The sequence below is a fragment of the Anabrus simplex genome, chromosome 1 (assembly GCF_040414725.1).
Source record: "Anabrus simplex isolate iqAnaSimp1 chromosome 1, ASM4041472v1, whole genome shotgun sequence".
Classification (NCBI taxonomy): domain Eukaryota; kingdom Metazoa; phylum Arthropoda; class Insecta; order Orthoptera; family Tettigoniidae; genus Anabrus; species Anabrus simplex.
Window position 1 is genome coordinate 1,170,353,342 of NC_090265.1, and position 19,973 is coordinate 1,170,373,314.

The 19,973-nt window shown below is 40.2% G+C and overlaps 1 protein-coding gene across 9 annotated transcripts in view; it reads right to left on the minus strand.

The window, feature by feature from the left end:
- LOC136858154 (transmembrane protein 39A-B) overlaps positions 1 to 19,973 on the minus strand; it is a 406,589-nt gene that overhangs the window by 308,000 nt on the left and 78,616 nt on the right. For all 9 annotated transcript variants that reach the window (XM_067137490.2, XM_067137492.2, XM_067137484.2 and 6 more), the window contains exons 7-8: positions 3,860 to 4,014; positions 3,674 to 3,771 (exon numbers count right to left, since the gene is read on the minus strand). In XM_067137490.2, the coding sequence (XP_066993591.2) occupies positions 3,674 to 3,771; positions 3,860 to 4,014 (253 nt within the window). The remainder of the gene's footprint in view (positions 1 to 3,673; positions 3,772 to 3,859; positions 4,015 to 19,973) is intronic.

Genomic DNA, 19,973 nt, shown 5'->3' on the forward strand with positions numbered 1-19,973 from the left:
GCCTATGGCCTATATCGACTTTTAAAGGTTATGTTGAACTCGAGAATATTGTTTCAAATGTATCACTTTTCCTCTTCCTCAAATTACCGGAATGACTGGACGTTAACACAAAGATCCGCAAGTATGCCGTAGCCGTCCTTTCGCGAGATACAGTTTCTTGAAAAACGCGTGATCGAGGATTTAGCGTTGATGGGACTGACATTTCTGAACAGTTGATGTGGGAAATCGATTCTTCGAGGAACGGATGATGCAGGATTTTTACAACGTGATTTTATTAGGATGCTCGCGGGACCACGTAATTTGAACGGATAATACGGGAAAACGTAGTTTAGGGAAAAGTATAATCGAGGTTCTACTGTATTGTAAAGGTGGAATATTGATTTAACCTCAAAAATACATGTCACTTAGTCGAGCAGCTCGTCTCCTTTATTCCAAAATCTTCCTAACACAAACTTTGCAACATTTTTGTTATCAACCAGAACAAATCGAATTGATTTTCTCTGGAATTCTCCCCCCAGTTCTGAAATAAAGTACTCCTGGTGAGGGTCCCATTAACCAGAGACTTATATACCCGCTCCTTCCTTACTCATCATCATCATCATCATCATCATCATCATCATCATTTCCTGTTGTTCAGCTGTAGCCGGGTAGGGGCAAATATGGTTCCTCTCCACTTTCTTTCCACCACTTCTCTAACACTGTGTCTCAGTCCAGGTTTCTTTTCCTCATACTGCGTCGGATTGTGTCCTCCTATCTCAATCGTGGTCGTCCGCGGCTTCTCCTTCCTTGCATTTGCATTTCCATCACCTTTATTGGCATTCCTTTCATCACTCATTCGCTTTATGTGACCAAACCATCTTATTCAGCTCTTCTCTATTCTAACATTCATTTTTTTCACTCTAATTTCTTCCCAGATTTTCTCATTCCTTTTTTTTGTCTCTTCTACTCTTCTGTATCATTCCCCTCAAGAACTTCATTTTGGCTGCCTGTATTAGACTCTCATCCTTCTTTGACATTGTCCAACTTTCTGCTAAGTAAGTTGTTATGGGTACGTAATACATACTGTACATAGTCCCCTTTGCTTCCATTGGCAGATCTTTGTCCCATAACATGTTTCTTACACTAGGATAGAAACCCTCTTACTAATTTCAGCATCCATTTCTCCGTTAATTCACTCCCCAGGTATTTGACCATCTCCATTACTACAACCTTACTACAACCCCTAAATAACCTCATAACCATGTGCAGAGATCTGTACCCTTTATTTACCATCCTGTTCATATGATTACCCAAGTTGAGATCTTTCCTTACATTAGTACATAAGTACTTACACAGATTCCCACAAGGAACTTGCACCCGATCAACACAGTAATCAAAACCGAGCAGACTTTTCCTATTAGTGAAACTCACAACCTGACTTTTAACCACGTTTATTATCATAACATTTGTGGCCGTGTTGGGACAACAACGGGGAAATGAACCAAGCCTCCTCAATTGTATTTTGAAAAATTAATTTGTTTTAAAAATTTATGTTGTATAAAATATTCCTTTGAAAAATTGAACATGGGACTTATTGCTTTGAAAATTGATTTTTTGTTCCAGAAGAATTATTCAAAAATTCAAAAATTATTCAAAAATTTCAAAAATTATTATATCTGTTTTGGAGGAATTAGGTTTCTGGAGTTACAAAGAATAACAATTTTTTTAAAAGGTGGATGTAAAAAATTATTATTATTTATTTGTGAAATTGTTCTTGGTATTATATAGCTGTGAATTTTAAATTAGGCATCTAAATTATGAAGCAGGGTGTATGTACACGTGCAGTTTTAGAAGCATATTTCCAGTTGCTTCCTGGTACGCAGAAGAATTTTCTGGATCATCAAGAATGTAGAGACCTTATTGGTCAGAATAACAAAGTTTATTATTGGTGAATGTGAAACTCGGGAGTAAAATTCTATTGTCTGATTGGTCACCTCGGTAATTGCACCATTTCCGGCTTCTCGCTCCTTTGTGGGAGCAAAACTTGTATCTATGTCTTTCGCTTCTGACCAGCCTATAGTGCGGACGCGCACCTGCTTCCGTCCCATCATGGGATACCTGTCTCGGGGTAAACACTATTTCTTCCTGGTTTTTCAGAAATTAAATTAATTTAAACGTAAATTTTTCTTTTGCGTAGGAAATTACCCTCAGAATTCACATTCTCCATTTAATCATCAAAATGACTCAGTTCTTCAGCTAAGCATTCAAATTTTAATTTTGGAGGCAATTCCCTTTTCACTTTGTTAAAAGAAAACCTTGTAATTAACATGTAATAACATTTCCTCAGGTTGTCTCAGGTAGTTCAGTTTAGCTTAACTCAAACCAGTTAAAGCTATGTTTCTTTTTAGAAGTATTTTTAGAATGGTAGCAACTTAATTGGCCTCTGTGTTAAGTTTTAATTTCTTTCTTTTCTCTTGAGTTAGTAACAAGGAATTAGCCCTTTTGTAAACCAAACAATGTTCCTTCTATTTTTTTAAAGTGAAATTTGAAATTACCATCGTATGTAACACATATCTGCGGATGCAGTCCAAATTTACATTCACTTGTAAATTAGTTTATTTCCGTTATTCCTGTTTTATTTGAATTTTGTTCATCCCTTTTAATTTTGGTTTTGTTAGTTTATTAAATGAAGAGTTTAAAGGTGATTACTAGGGCCCGGATGTTTATGCAATAATAGGTTAGAATGCAACATTCCTGAAGCGAGTAACAAGTATAGTCTACCTTCACAACGACTATGCTACGGGGTTTGCATAAACAATAGGGGTACAGCCCATCAAAACCCCTATAATTTATGTTACTCTTACTACATTATGGAAGAGCGGGTGGCCGACACTTCCTACTAACCAAATTAGTTTGCAATCTAAGCGCTTACTGCATAAAAATCCAGGCCCTAGTGATTACCATCTATGTTTCTTTCCCACAACGCATACATAACCACCTACCTCTTAGGGTTCCATACCGCCTTCTACGTCCTTTCATAACTGTCCAAGTTTGTCAACCTGTTTATGTTGTTTCGAGTTTGTCATACTTGCGTGTGTTCTAATGCTTTTACTGTGTTTTAAAATTCAACATATTTATCATAAACCTCTTATTTAACTAAACATGTTTGTGTAACCTGCAACGGCGTCTCTGAAAACAGAGAAAGTAGTTAGTGGGACGTAAAACCAATAATATTATTGTAACCTGTAACAAGGTTACACCATTGCCTGCTATCACTCTCGCAACAATGCCGGGATCGTTGGCACTTGCTCACAAACTTGTACCTTATTTAATACTCTATACAGTATAACATCATCTGCAACAAGCCTTATCTTTGACACTAGTTCGTTACTCATATCATTTATGTATATAAGAAAAAACACAAAGGTCCAATAACACTGCTTTGAGGAATTTCCCTCTTTACGATTACAGGATCAGATAATGCTTCACCTACTCTAATTCTCGGAGTTCTGTTTTCTAGAAATATTGTCACCTATTTCAGCCACTCTTTTGTCTAGCCTAGTAGTAGTAGTAGTAGTCGTAGTAGTATAAATCAGAGATTTTGATTATTCCTATAATTCATCTGACATTTAAAAGACTGAGTAAAGGAACAAATAACTTATTAAGCATTAAGTCTACTCGAAACAATACTTACTTGACAGGATAACAATGTACAATATACATTGTGAAACATCCAAGCCAAACAAATGCCAAATGCTGTGTAGCCCAATAGACATCATAGTATAGAAAACTCTGTGAACAAACAACACTGTATTCAACAAATCACCTTTTAAACAAGACAGCTGCATACATATATAAAATTCAAAATTATTTTTAGTACCTGTGCAAAACAGCATGGAACAAATCCAGCATAATATGCATTAAGAACAGAACTGAACAATACTTGTTTCATTCGGTTGTTGAAATCTGTTTTGAGTATTTCAACTTCGTCTCTTATTGCTTGTGGGGACATCGAACAACTATGAGTAGGGTTTCCTGCAACGAGATAAAATGATCTTTGTACAAAAGAAAAGCTCTTATAATTGCTAAACTTACATATTTTGATATCTGGTTGTACTTGTACCCCTTTTGTATCTGCAGCATTCCCAATGAACTGTAGCTTTTTAGTTCAACATTAAAAATACAATAGGTCATGGTCATTGTATGAAAAAAACACTGCAAATAAAATGTTATGCCATAACAAATGACAGTAGTACATGTTGTAACAACAATGAGAGTGCACTGTATGGCTGTCATTCACATTACTTAGAGAAAGAAACATGTGAAATAAATCATTGGGTATAATCGGTAAGGAAGTGTCTTATCAGTAGGTCTAACAGGGATCTATTTTAAATGGTTTTAACAATTATTGAAAATGTATATACTCTATGTTAACAAAAACTCATTGTAAATGATGAACATTGTGTCGATCCTCGAATAAGTTCACCTAATATCAGAAAATAGTACTGCAGTACTACATTCCACTAACTATTTCTATTGTTATTGGAGCTGTGATAAGAGCCTCCGTGGCTCAGGTGGCAACGCGCCGGCCTCTCACCTCTGGGTTCCATGGTTCAAATCCTGGACACTGCATATGAGATTTGTGCTGGACAAAGAGGAGGCGGGACAGAATTTTTTCTGGGTACATCAGCGCCCATATGACAGTTTGTACGGGGGGGGGGGGGGCGGGGCAGACCTGGGGGTACATAGAATTTTTAATATTTTGGAAGATAAATGGCGACTTGTATTCTCTGGTAGAATAACCCACGGTGTTCCCTGCCTGTTGGTGGGGAACGGTACTACCGCTTCTTAAGTAATACTGAGCTTTGAATCATTTTCTTGAGAGGAAAACACCTGACTAGACTAGATTTTTGCTTTTCCCTGGGCGCCCTTGCCTAGGTACTCTGGTTTTTCCTGTCATCTTTCATTCCAGTATCACTCTCCAATATCATTTCATTTCATCTCTCAGTCATTAATCACAGATCCAGAGGAGTGTGACAGGCTTCAGCAGCCGGCACAGTTCCTATTCTCGCTGCTAGATGGGGCTGTGGATTTTTTTTTTTTTTTTCACTGGAGCTGTGATGCTTTCGCTCTGCTTCTCTAATTGCAATGGTATGCTAGACTTCAACAGTAAATAAGTAAGCCACAATTCCCTGCTGACTGTTATCACTAAAGATTAGGATTTAAGATGCAGTGGCCTCCACAGTATACACTAGCCATATGTGTTGGTAGGTGTGCTAGTTACCAACTGATGAGCCCAAATTGGCACACTGGAGTGAAACACTGGCAGAAGGAATGAGTTAGCTGGAAAATTTATAATGTCCAATAACAGACCAATTATACTGGTATTATAAATTTACTCATGCAGGACAAACATTTCAGGTTCCCTATGGGAATCAAATTCTGTAACATCTGATTGCCTAGCAAGCATCAATTTTTGAAAAAATAAAAAGTCTTGCATTGGAACTGCCAGCGGCTCTAAGTAGCCTACGCAGTGGCCTCCACGGTATGTACTAACCATGAGTCTTTGCAGGCATGCTAGTTACCAACTGCTGAGCCCAAATTGGCACACTGGTGTGAAACACGGCAGAAGGAATGAGTTAGCTGGAAAATCTATAATGTCCAATAATGGATCAATTATGTTGGCATTAACTACTGTTATTGGCCACATATTTCATGCATTCAAAATACAGAAACTTGTTCTCTTTCATTTTCGAATTGTTTTTTCTGAACTCCAGTCAAGTATTACTAACTGACTCTGACATCCCCTTAGAGTCTGAATCTCGATGAAAGAACTCGCCAGTGCATATAGTGCGAAAACTGTACTGAAGATGATCAATCATGTTCAACTGTAATAGTTGGGGATGTGTGTGTTGAACGCCATGTGTTTTCTTTCGTCAGAGGTCAGCACAATCAGACTGCTACAGCCCCAGTGGAAGGGGGACAGAGTCACGCGCCTCACCGGAGTCAGTGAGTTCCGAGACTTGGATGAGCGTGGGTAACAGTATTGTGTTTGTGAGCTACAACATGGACCACGGCGTCCTAATGTATATTTTGTACAGTGTAAATAGTTTTGTGAATAAATGAAGTATGTAATGTACATTATGTTGGCCTTCCCTTTGCACTTAATGAAGTACATTTCGTGGACTGTGGGAAGAGCCAGGCCTTGTTCAACACGAGTAAGCAACTCTAAAACGAGACCGAACATTTTGGTCCTCCAGTGCCCGATGTGATTCAGTGACGATATTACATCTCATAATCTACGCATTTAGGCCTATTAGTGATAACAGTTTATTTACAAGTGTTTACATTTGTAAAGTACGAATGCGTTCGTTTTACCGCCAAACTTACAACCACCCACATGCTAAGTACTGCGCAGTAAGGCACAAATGAGTGACTTCAACTAACGTGCCGTGTATGTGATTCACAACCATTTTCTACATGAAACACTGTGACTTGTGATGTGATTAACTGAGTTCTAATACAGTTCTCATTCATTTTAAACTTCGAGATTGAAGCGTGTGTTGCCGCCATCTTGCGCGGACGAACACAGTCTTGCCAACCCAATTGATGGAAATTCCAAGGAGTAGTAATCCAGATCCGTAGCAGTAGTTCCAGAAGTGACCACCAGAGTGTAGCCCAGCCGCGCAGTGCTCTTTGGTTTTTAGCCCTGCTGTGGAAGGATACATTCTCCTGATCTGTAAGTAATCTGGCATTCCCAGTCCTTTCTAATATATCCATTATTTCTTGTTATCCTTCACCATGGATCCTGTCCAGCGAAAAGGTCTCATAAAAAAGAGAGCAGTTATTAAGTCTCGTATAAAACGTATAGCTAGTTTTGTCAGTACATTTAATGAAGGCTCAAATCTGAATGATATTCGAGTTAGGCAAAGGCTGCTATGTTCAAGTAAGGAGGAATACAACGATGTTCAAACCCAGTTAGAAATTAGCAATACCGAAGAAGTTCATGATGCAGATAGGGAATCCACTGAAGAATTCATCCTAGAAATAGAATCTAAGATGGAAACTCTGTTGAATGCAAATTCGAATGCAACTTCCCCCGCAATATCTAGTTCTTCAAATACCAGTAGCATACATGAAATAAGACTCCCTACAATTTCACTGCCAAAATTTACAGGAATTATTTCTGAATTTATTCATTTTTGAGATACCTTCTAAATTGACGTTTTAGCAGATTTTGGCTCTGTCTGGTGGTTATGCGCTGAAGCATAGACATCCAACCAATCCCAAGCTGCCATTCATATCGATTTATATCGGCAGAGCACGATCTCGAAACCTAGTTGCCAACTCTAATATATACATTCGCCACGTGGTTAACCTATCTCGCTCAGCGTGTTTGGTATTCGGTACGGTTCGCGATCTTTTGCATTTTCCTTCAATATTTAGTGTGTTTGTCATATTGTTGAAGGGTTCCAGTGACTCTGAGATCAGTAGAGTGTTCCCTTTGTAGGCCATAACCTCCTTTCTGTCCCAGCCATTAGCCGCTAGTGATGTGGTATTTCCTCATTCTCTTTTATTGTTAATAATACAGTCTCTTTTAGTGCCAGACATTGTTAGAAAGTGTAGTTCTTGTGAATTTGTTTTCAATCCATATTCATTCGTTTTTCTGAGTACTGTATTACAATTTACAAGGGCTGTTTACCGCGGTCATACTGCATCAGCTGTTCTCGCAGGCGTAGCGCGCTGGCAACAGAGGGAAGGCGATGCTCATTTGTTTTACGAAACTTCAATTTAGAAGTTAGGCCGTGCGGAGTATAGTAATTAATAATCATGCCTTAACAGACATACAGAGGTACTATTACCTACCATCATGCTTATCGGGAGAACCTCATAAATTAATTGAAAGCTTGCCCGTCACTGAAAGCAATTTCAAGGTAGCTTGGGAATTAATCTTTCAGAGATATAATAACCCCAAATTGATTGTAGACCTACACGTTAAGCAACTGCTAGATCTTCCGTCAGTTAAAACAGAGTCAGCTAAGGACTTAAGAGTGTTGCTAAATCAACTGCTGAGCAACCTGAGCGCTATTGAAATAGATGTGCCTCTGCATGAAATTTTGTTATCTCACTTAGTGCTAGATCGAATCAGCCTCGGTCTAAGAAAACAGTGGGAAGTCAAATCTTCAGATAAGAAGTTCCCTCGCTTGAAGGATTTAGTAGCTTTCTTGGAGAATAGTTGTCAAACTCTGGAGCTAATCAACCCCGAAAAACACCAAAGCGACCAGCAACAGGTCGTATCCAAACATGGTGGTGATAAGAGCAGTAAGAAGTCCTTTGTCACAACAGCAACTCATTGTGAGTTTTGTAAGGCTTCTCACACCCTAACAAAATGCCCTAAGTTTCGTGAAGCCAGCGTTGGAAATAGAATAGATTTCACCAAGAAGTGTAAACTTTGCTTTAACTGTCTGGGTGCTAATCATACTTTAAAGGAGTGTAGTTCAGGAAATTGTTGAATCTGCAATAATAGACATCATACTCTGTTGCACAAGGAGCAGAGTACATCCTACAATGCTTCTACTACATCAGAAACCAACCAGACTCAGCAGCAAACCTACTGTGCTGTGAAGAGCAACTATACTCATGTAGAAGTTCTATTGTCAACAGCTCTCGTAGTGGTCACAGACAAACGTGGGAATGTACATCAGTGCCGAGCTCTACTTGATAGTGCGTCTCAAATGCATTTCATGTCCAGGCGTTTGGCAGATCGCTTAGGGATTGAATTGAGTCTGCACTCAATGCCTATAAGGGGAATTAGTGATACTAAGGCAACTGAATCATCACATATTTGTCAAATCCAAGTTACATCTAGGGTCACAAACTACACTACCCCTATTGTTTGTGCTGTACTTCCTCGCATAACTAGTCAGCTCCCTACAGTACAGCTTGACATGTCTGACTGGCAGCTACCACAGGACATTTCCTTGGCGGATCCTCAATTTAGTACACCAGGTGAAGTTGATTTACTACTGGGGCTTCTGTGTTTTTTGACATACTGCGTCGTGGTCAACTCACGAGAGAAAATCATCCTGTACTACAGGACACTGAATTTGGTTGGATCTTATCAGGCAAGATACCACCACACTCTTTCATGTCTACCAGCAAGAAAGTAATGTCTTGTCTTGTGCGCAGCAATGAACTGCACGTACAGGTCGAACGATTTTGGCAACAAGAGGAAGTAAAGATGTCTCCCCTGCGTTCTAAGGAAGAACGTCAGTGGGAAGAACACTTTGTGAACAACACTACTAGGGACAGCACCGGAAGATATGTTGTAAGACTGCCTATTAAACCACACCATGAGGAACTTGGGGATTCATTTAAATACGCCACTTGTTGCCTCAGTCAAACTGAACAGCGGTTACATCGCCAACCAGACTTGAAAAAGGACTATGTTGAGTTCATGACAGAATATGCTGATCTTCATCACATGGAACTTGTGACAACGCAAACCAATAAGCCAACATATTATCTGCTGCATCATGCTGTAAGCAAGCAGTCCAGCACTACCACTAAGGTCAGAGTCGTCTTCAACGCCTCTGCTAAAACTACTAGTAACTACTCACTGAACGATATCTTGATGGTTGAACCTACGGTGCAAGAAGACTTGTATTCTATCATCTTGAGATTTAGAACACATAAGTATGCATTCACTGCAGATGTTACAAAAATGTACAGGCAAATTCTAGTTCATCCTGATGACCAAGATCTGCAACGCATTGTATGGCATTCATCTCTGAATGAACCCATCCAGATTTATCGACTTTCCACTGTAACTTATGGTACCTCAGCAGCGCCTTTTTTAGCCACGAGATGCCTGGTACAACTTGCCAACGATGGTGCACTGCAATACCCAAGAGCATCAGAGACATTACGAAGAGACTTCTATGTTGATGATGTTCTGAGTGGAGCAGATACCATTGGAGATGCACTCAGTCTGCAACAAGAGCTGATCGAACTACTCAGTACCGCAGGCTTTCTTCTTCGTAAATGGTGTGCTAACCATCCTACTCTTTTAGAGCAAATACCTCTTGAGCACCAAGAATCACAACTGTCCTGGAGTCTGGATGACAAGGAAGAGGGTACCATTAAGGCTTTGGGACTACTGTGTCATCCTCCTAAGGACATCTTCCAGTTTGTAGCTACCAGTCACACTCAGAAGACCACAACCTGGACAAAACATAGTGTGTTATCCTGCATTTCATCCATTTTTGATCCTTTGGGCCTCTTAGGTCCAGTAATAATAAAATGTAAAATTTTCTTGCAACATTTATGGCAGGCGAAAGTGGACTGGGATCAGAGTTTGCCTCCTGAGCTATTAACTACTTGGGAACAGTTTCATGCATATTTGCCATCACTCAACGACATTCGCATCCCTCGAAGAGTGACGGGAGACGGAGGGATTAAACAATATGAGTTACACGGATTCTCTGATGCTTCAGAAAGGGCCTTTGGAGCATCTGTTTACCTACGGAGTATAGATGTCAAGGATAATGTAACAGTAGTGCTGTTAAGCTCCAAATCCAGAGTAGCACCACTGAAACAGATTTCCCTCCCTAGACTTGAACTATCTGGTGCATTACTCCTTGTAAAATTAATGGATAAGGTTAAAACTGCACTTAACCTCAAAATTGAACAAAACTACTATTGGACTGATTCTACCATAGTACTAGCTTGGCTTGTAGAAGAGCCCGCATCTTGGAAAACGTTTGTTGGTAACCGAGTGTCTGGGATACAACAACTTTCATTTGTAGAACAGTGAAACCATGTGACATCACAGGACAATCCAGCTGACATCATTTCGAGAGGGACTGAACCACATCTTTTTCAAGACAATCTGTTATGGTGGGCGGGACCATCCTGGCTCTACCAGCCACCGTCAACCTGGCCTGTCAGCGACATGAAGAAAACTTCCGAACTCACTGATGTACCAGAGCAACGGAAACCAGCTGTTTGGTTACTTGTTGTCAGTCATTTCCTTGAAGACTTAGTGCAACGCTTTTCTTCTTGGTCACGGCTGGTGAGAGTCATGGCCTTCATACTGAGATACATAAACAACCTCAGGCTTGCTGCTTCAAGGAGACAGGTGGGAAGTCAGACTGTAGTAGAACTTCAAGAGGCATCGCACAGGATGATTCGTACTGCGCAAGAACGAGAATATGGTAAGGAGCTTCAAGATCTGCGACTTGGCAGACCGATCGCAAAGGACAGCAAGTTGAAGTCTCTTCATCCCTTTGTAGATGCAAACCAGATGCTTAGGGTGGGCAGCAGATTGGAACAATCGCAAGCTCCGTACAGCCAGAAACATCCCATCATCCTACCACCTAATCATCATGTGACCAGGTTATTAGTAATGTGTGAGCACATATGATTTCTGCATGCTGGACCCCAACTTTTGCTTGCAACCATTAGACAACGATATTGGATACCTAATGGTAAGTCTGTCATTAGGCACATAACACACAAGTGTCTCCCTTGCTACAAGTTGAAGGCAAGTACATCAACTCAACTCATGGGCCAGCTCCCATACCACAGGGTAGAACCCAACAGACCATTTTTGAACTGCGGAGTTGACTATGGGGGTCCACTTCACATTAAGCAAGGGACTCGTAAGAGCAAAACAAAGCTAAAATGTTATATTGCTCTATTCATCTGCATGGCTACCAAGGCGATCCATCTTGAACTTGTCTCTGACCTGTCTACTGATGCGTTCCTAGCTGCTCTGCGTAGATTTACATCGTGTCGGGGTATCTGCCAGAATATCTACAGCGACAATGGAAGTAACTTCGTGGGAGCAAGAAACGAGCTACGGGAGCTTCACACCCTTTTCAGATCTCAAGTACATCAGAGGAAGGTGTATGACTTCGCATCTCAATGTGGAATCCAGTGGCATTTTATTCCACCGCATGCCCCTCATTTCGGTGGGCTGTGGGAGGCTGGCATAAAGTCTACTTAAGTCCCATTTGAAGAAGGTTGCAGGAAATCTTGTACTGACTTTTGAAGAAATGTCCACGTTGTTAGTTCAGATTGAGGCATGCCTGATTTCGAGACCAATAACCAAATTGTCTGATAATCCTGATGACTATTCATTCCTGACTCCCGGTCACTTCCTGATTGGAGAACCTCTCACAACCATCCCAGAGCCAGATTTACTTACAGTTTCAGGTTCTCGTCTGTCCAGGTGGCAACTACTTCAGCATTGCAGACAGTACTTCTGGAAGCGATGGTCAAGGGACTATCTATGTCAACTCCAGCAGCGGACTAAGTGGTCAGCAGGAAGGGTCAACCTTCAACCCGGAACTCTGGTTCTTCTCAAGGAAGACAACTTGCCACCTCTCGTGTGGCAGACAGGGATCGTGGTAGATACGCACGCAGGTGCTGACGGCTTGGTGCGAGTTGCCACTATTCGCACGCCCAAGGGGACCTTCAAACGGCCAATTGCAAAACTTTGTGTCTTCCCAGAAGAGGTTGAAACTGTATATAGTGAAAAAGTGTAATTAGTGAAAAGGTGTAATCTTTGATGTGCTAAAACTTTGGTTTTTTCATTTGACTTTTTCAATGTGAGTGCTAATTTTTATTGTTCTTAATAATATTTATGTTTGTAATTTATATATAAATTAGGTGGGCGGTATGTTGAACGCCATGTGTTTTCTTTCGTCAGAGGTCAGCACAATCAGACTGCTACAGCCCCAGTGGAAGGGGGACAGAGTCACGCGCCTCACCGGAGTCAGTGAGTTCCGAGACTTGGACGAGCGTGGGTAACAGTATTGTGTTTGTGCGCTACAACATGGACCATGGCGTCCTAATGTATATTTTGTACAGTGTAAATAGTTTTGTGAATAAATGAAGTATGTAATGTACATTATGTTGGCCTTCCCTTTGCACTTAATGAAGTACATCTCGTGGACTGTGGGAAGAGCTAGGCCTCGTTCAACACGAGTAAGCAACTCTAAAACGAGACTGAACAGTGTGCGATCTGGTAAATGCAGCGCGGGTGAAGTTCAATAAAGCGGAGATTGTTATCAGTGGAATACTGTATAGGAGGGATACTGACTGGAGGATTATTGGGGATTTAAATGAGACTCTGGAGTGGGTATGTGGGAAACTGGGAGTGAAATTTCTAGATCCTAATGGGTGGATAGGAGATCAGATCTACGATCAGATGGCTTTCACTTAAATCGCAGTGGTACATATAAGTTACGAAGTTTGTTTAGAAGGGTAATAGGGAGGTACATTCAGGGAAACGGTGTTGTCTAGGGAGAGGCGCTGAGGGTACAGAGATCTGGAAGTAGGGATGACATAAAAATGTTAGTGATGAACTGTAGAAGTATTGTAAAGAAAGGAATAGAATTAAGTACCTTCATAGATATATATTTACCAGATATTGTAATAGGAGTTGAATCCTGGGTGAGAAATGATATAATGGATGCAGAAATTTTCTCACGGAACTGGTGTATCGTAGAGATAGCATAGGAATGGTGGGAGGGGGAGTATTCATTCTGGTGAAAGAAGAATTTGTAAGCTACGAAAAAAGTTAAAGATGAGAAACATGAAATTCTAGGTGATTTTTTTTATCATGTGGCTATTTCTAGCCAAGTGCAGCCCTTGTAAGGCAGACCCTCCGACGAGGGTGGGCGGCATCTGCCATGTGTAGGTAACTGCGCGTTATTGTGGTGGAGGACAGTGTTATGTGTGGAGTGTGAGTTGCAGGGATGTTGGGGACAGAACAAACACCCAGCCCCCGGGCCACTGGAATTAACCAATGAAGGTTAAAATCCCCGACCCGGCCGGGAATCGAACCTGGGACCCTCTGAACCGAAGGCCAGTACGCTGACCATTCAGCCAACGAGTCGGACAATCTAGGTGTAAGGCTCATTTCTAAAGATAATAGGCAACTTGATGTCTTTGGAGTGTACAGACCGGGAAAGGATAGTACTGACACGGATTCACAATTATTTGATAAGATAAGATAATCAGCTATGTGGGAAACGACATGGAAAGGAATATGATTGTAGCGGGAGATCTTAATTTACCAATATCAATTGGGAAGGTAATGCGAACGACAGGAAGCATGCCAACAAATGGCAAATAAGCTAATATGAGAAGGACAGCTGATTCAGAAAGTGACGGAACCAACTAGAGGGAAAAATATCCTGGACGGGGTGCTGATAAAATCAGATGAGCTCTAGAGAGAAACCAAAGTAATAGATGGTATTAGTGATCACGAAGCTGTTTTTGTCGTAGTTAAAAAAAAAAAATGTGATAGAAAGGAAGGTTTTAAAAGTAGGACTATTAGGCAGTACCATATGGCTGATAAAGCAGGCATGAGGCAGTTTTTAAAAAATAATTATGATCGGTGGAAAACGGTAAATAAGAATGTACACAGACTCTGGGATGGGTTTAAAATAAATGTTGAGGAATGTGAAAACAGGTTTGTACCTTTAAAGGTGTAAGAAAATGGTAAAGACCCACCTTATTATAATAGACAAATAAAGAGACTAAGGAGGAGGTGCAGACTGGAAAGAAACAGAGTTAGAAATGGATGTGGAAGTAAGAAGAAATTGAAGGAACTTACTAGGAAATTGAATCTAGCAAAGAAGGCAGCTAAGATAACATGATGGCAAGCATAATTGGCAATCATACAAATTTTAGTGAAAAATGGAAGGGTAATGTATAGGTATTTTAAGGCAGAAACAGGTTCCAAGAAGGACATTCCAGGAAAAATTATTGAACAAGGAGAGTGTGTATGTGAGGATCTTCAAAAGGCAGAAGTATTCAGTCAGCAGTATGTAAAGATTGTCGGTTACAAGGAAAAAGTCCAGATAGGGGAGGTGACTAAGGCCAATGAAGTATTAAAATTTACATATGATAATGATATTTACAATAAGATACAAAAGTTGAAAACTAGTAAAGTGGCTGGAATTGATAAGATTTCTGGGGATATACTAAAGATAATGGGTTGGGATATAGTAGCATATCTGAAGTACTTATTTGATTAATGTTTGGTTGAAGGAGCTATACCTAGGGGCCTTATTTTTTGGTGAAATAAAACTGTTGATTTCGGTGTTAAAACTGACACTATTTCGGTAGGTATTTCGTGAAATCAATTCTTACACTGATCGATGTTTCCTGCGAAATCTTCCTTGTAGTAGCGTATGGGGTAAATGTAACTAACTTTGTGATAAGGGGTTTTAAAGTAAACTCTTGTAATATATCATTGTTATTAAATCTTAGAAAAACCAAATATGCAAATTGTTATAGAAATAAATACATAAATCACTTTAAAAAAACCCATGGCACTACAGCCCTTGAAGGGCCTTGGCCTACCAAGCGACCGCTGCTCAACCCGAAGGCCTGCAGATTATAAGGTGTCATGTGGTCAGCACGACGAATCCTCTCGGACGTTATTCTTGGCTTTCTAGACCGGGGCCGCTATCTCACCGCCAGATAGCTCCTCAATTCTAATCACGTAGGCTGAGTGGACCTCGAACCAGCCCTCAGGTCCAGGTAACAATCCCTGTCCTGGCCGGGAATCGAACCCGGGGCCTCCGGGTAAGAGCTAGGCACGCTACCCCTACACCACGGGGCCAGCATATAAATCACTGATACTTCGAAATGAAGTTAGGTGATCTGCCCTGTGATATACATTTATACATAGCCTACATTTTTAGACGTTGAATTACATTGTCAGGATGCAGAGTTGTGCAACAGTCAGATTGTGTCTTTGTGTAAGCAGAGAAGCTCCTCTCGCTGACCACATTAGATGTCGGGAACCATAAAGCTTGCAAACACTTGGATGTAAATTCACTATGGTCTTTTATAAAACCTCCTAAAACTTTGCTAACACTGTCTTCTTTCACTTCCTCAACCAGATGTACTTTCATTGCTTTTTTCAAAGTAATGTAGCTCTGGAAGATGTTCATGGATATGCTCTTTTTTCCCCGGTCGGGGCTGAGTAGCTCAGATGGTTAAAGCGCTGGCTATCTGACCCCAATTTGGCAGGTTCGATCCTGGCTCAGTCCAGTGGTATTTGAAGGAGTTCAAACACGTCAGCCTCGTGTCATTAGTTTACTGGCACGTAAAAGAACTCCTGCGGGACAACATTCCGGTATCTCGGCGTCTCCAGAAAACGTAAAAGTGGTTAGTGGGACATAAAAACAATACCATTATTACTACTCAAACAGGCGATTTATTTACAATAGGCCTACCAATACCATCATATTTTACAGTAAAGACAGTATTATTTTATTTTTTTTTATTTATTTTTTTGCTAGGGGCTTTACGTCGCGCCGACACAGATAGGTCTTATGGCGACGATGGGATAGGAAAGGCCTAGGAGTTGGAAGGAAGCGGCCGTGGCCTTAATTAAGGTACAGCCCCAGCATTTGCCTGGTGTGAAAATGGGAAACCACGGAAAACCATTTTCAGGGCTGCCGATAGTGGGATTCGAACCTACTATCTCCCGGATGCAAGCTCACAGCCGCGCGCCTCTACGAGCACGGCCAACTCGCCCGGTACAGTATTATTTATCTTTCCTTTAATATTCATTCTCTTCCTCATGCCAGGATTATCCTATTTTTCTAGACATGTTCGCTTGCATGAATGCTTTTTTTGTATCTATTACAATTTGCTCTCTATAATTTTTCAACACCTTTACGATGTGTAAAGTATCGCCTATTGTTATTTGCCGCTTGGAACTATGTTCATTTGCTTCATTCTGTTTCTCTGCACTGTATATCGTAGTCTACGTTTCAACTTTACGAATATTACCGGCACACTATTGATACATTAGAATCTTTCTTGCAATGTCAAATACATAGAACCCCTCACTGTTGTATTCTTCGGCCCTCGAAAAACCTGTTGTGACTTCACTTTTCGGCATTTTTATACTTAAATGTTGGACATTTGCTGATAAAGGTTCGTAAGTAACGAACTCTCATTGCGCACTGTTGTATCTACGACCGGTCTTGTATCTTGTTACGACCATAACGTTATTTGCTGTAATCGATAACAGATATTGATTTTTATCGACTGCCTTAGAGATTGCGGAACTGAATACACATACTTTCGATACACAGTGCGTACCGCTTTGTGTGCATTTGTGTGGGGAATATACAGCGCTATCAAGCAAATGAGAAAGAAAGTACAATAGTCAAGTACTCAGAAGCATTTAAACGTTTATTGGAGAGCTCTTCTGGTGCAATTTTGCATTTTTCGCACCAATTGGTGTATATTTCGCGATTATTTGCGCAATTCGCGCAATAAATCTAATTTCGCGATATTTCGCGAGTTCATTTTGCTAAAATATGGTATTTTTAGTACCTGGGAAGTCATAAATAGACAAGAAAGAAGATATCAAGAAAACTCTTGCATATCGTTATTACCAAAAAATACGGCCCCTAGCTATACCAAATGAATGGAGAGTTGCTATAGTAGCCCCTGTATATAAACGAAAGGGTGATAAACAAAAGCTGAAAATTACAGGCCAGCGAGTTTGGCATGCGCTGAATGTAAACTTTGGGAAGGCATTATTTCTGATTACATTAGACATGTTTGCGATATTAATAACTGGTTTGATAGAAGGCAATTCGGTTTTAGGAAAGGTTATTCCACTGAAGCTCAACTTGTAGGATTCCAGCAGGATATAGCAGATATTTTGGATTCTGGAGGTCAAATGGACTGTATCGCGATTGATCTGTCTAAAGCATTTGATAGGGTGGATCATGGGAGACTACTGGCAAAAATGAGTGCAATTTTACTAGACAAAAGAGTGACTGAATGAGTTGCTATATTTCTAGAAAATAGATCTCAGACAATTAGAGTAGGTAAAGCTTTATCTGGCCTGTAATAATTAAGAGGGGAATTCCTCAAGGCAGTATTATTGGACCTTTATGTTTTCTTATATATATAAATGATTTGAGTAAAGGAATGGAATCAGAGGTAAGGCCTTTTGCAGATGATGTTATTCTGTATAAGAGTAATAAATAAGTTACAAGATTGTGAGCAACTGCAAAATGACCTCGATAATGTAGTATGATAAACGGGGTTAAAAGTCAGGTTGTGAGTTTCACAAATAGGAAAAGTCCTCTCAGTTTTAATTATTGCGTTGATGGGGTGAAAGTTCCTTTTGGGGATCATTGTAAGTATCTGGGTGTTAATGTAAGGAAAGATCTTCATTGGGGTAATCACATAAATGGGATTGTAAATAAAGGATACAGTTGTCTGCACATGGTTATTTGGGTGTTTAGGGGTTGTAGTAAGAATGTAAAGGGGAGGGCTTATAAGTCTCTTGTAGGACCCCAACTAGAGTATGGTTCCAATGTATGGTACCCTCACCACGATTACTTGATTCAAGAACTGGAAAAAATCCAAAGAAAAGCAGCTCGATTTGTTCTGGGTGATTTCCGACAAAAGAGTAGCGTTACCAAAATGTTGCAAAGTTTGGGCTGGGAAGAACTGGGAGAAAGGAGATTAGCTGCTCGACTGAGTGGTATTATTGGACATTATAAATTTTCCAGTTAACTCATTCTTGGTTGCCTGCATTTCGCCCTTGTGTGCTAAGTTGGGCTCATCAGTTTATAATGTCCAATAACGAACCATTATATTGGTATTACAAATTTACTCATTCAGGACAAATATTTAATGCTCCCTATTGGAATCAACATCTATATCATCTGAGTGGTATGTTCTGACCTGTCAGTGGAGAAATGGCGTGGAATGACATTAGTAGACGAATAAGTTTGAGTGGTGTCTTTAAAGGTAGGAAAGATCACAATATGAAGATAAAGTTGGAATACAAGAGGACAAATTGGAGCAAATATTCATTTATAGGAAGGGGAGTTAGGGATTGGAATAACTTACCAAGGGAGATGTTCAATAAATTTCCAATGTCATTGAAATCATTTAAGAAAATGGTAGGAAAACAACAGACAGGGAATCTGCCACCTGGGCGACTGCCCTAAATGCAGATCAGTATTAACTGATTGATCACTGGGATGCATAAATATTGATAATGGAAAAAATAACACACGTTAAATAGCTCAAAATAATGGATGCATCAGTTATAGAGTTCTCACTGTATCCAAAGGATGATGCACAGTTTAATATAGGAATTTTCAAGGAACAGAAAAAAAGCTGTTGTTATAATGGAGTTCTCGCTGTATGCAATACTCGCTATAGCGGACTTCTACTGTACTGTAGGATATGGAAATAATAGTGATAATTTTATTAGACTATTAACCTGTCGGGTGGGCGATGCGGCGAGATCTGCGGCTACAAGTCGCTTGCTCGGTGGGGAACGCGGATATATCCGCCGATTCAAATTATTATTTTTTTTCTCAGTTGCCTGCTTGCAGAGGTTTATTTTCTCTTCAGCAGCATATTCCAGATGAGTCTGCCCTCCGATGTGAATTTTTTCAACTATGTTCTCCCAATACCAATGTGTCATCCATGAGTTGCAACATAAAGAACGCACTGACGTCCGGGCAAGAAGGACCTAAGGTCTAATAGCTCCGTGCTGAAGCTTTAGCTCATCGCCTAATCGTCCCTTGGATGTAATAATATTGCTGATGGAGGGATTGCTAGAGATTATGACACTGAAATGACCTCTCTGATGACATTTTAGAACTGTGACCTGATTTATTATCTCCTTCCTTCATGACTGGAGTGTGTGTTTATCGCGAGTTACACAACATTTTATTATTGTACGCATCCGTAATATTTTATGATTTCTGTTCAAACTGCTGAGACCAGGGTTCTATTCGATCCTTTTTCTTACATTTTTTCCGCTAAAACATCTATAACCAATTACCGCCCCCACTGTTAGAGGAAGATGATTTACGGGTCATGATAAACGAAATGCTGGAATTTAGTGGGGAGAATTATGATATTAGTGAAGTATTTAGTGGGGAGAATTATGATAGTGAAGTAAGTTCTGCTGA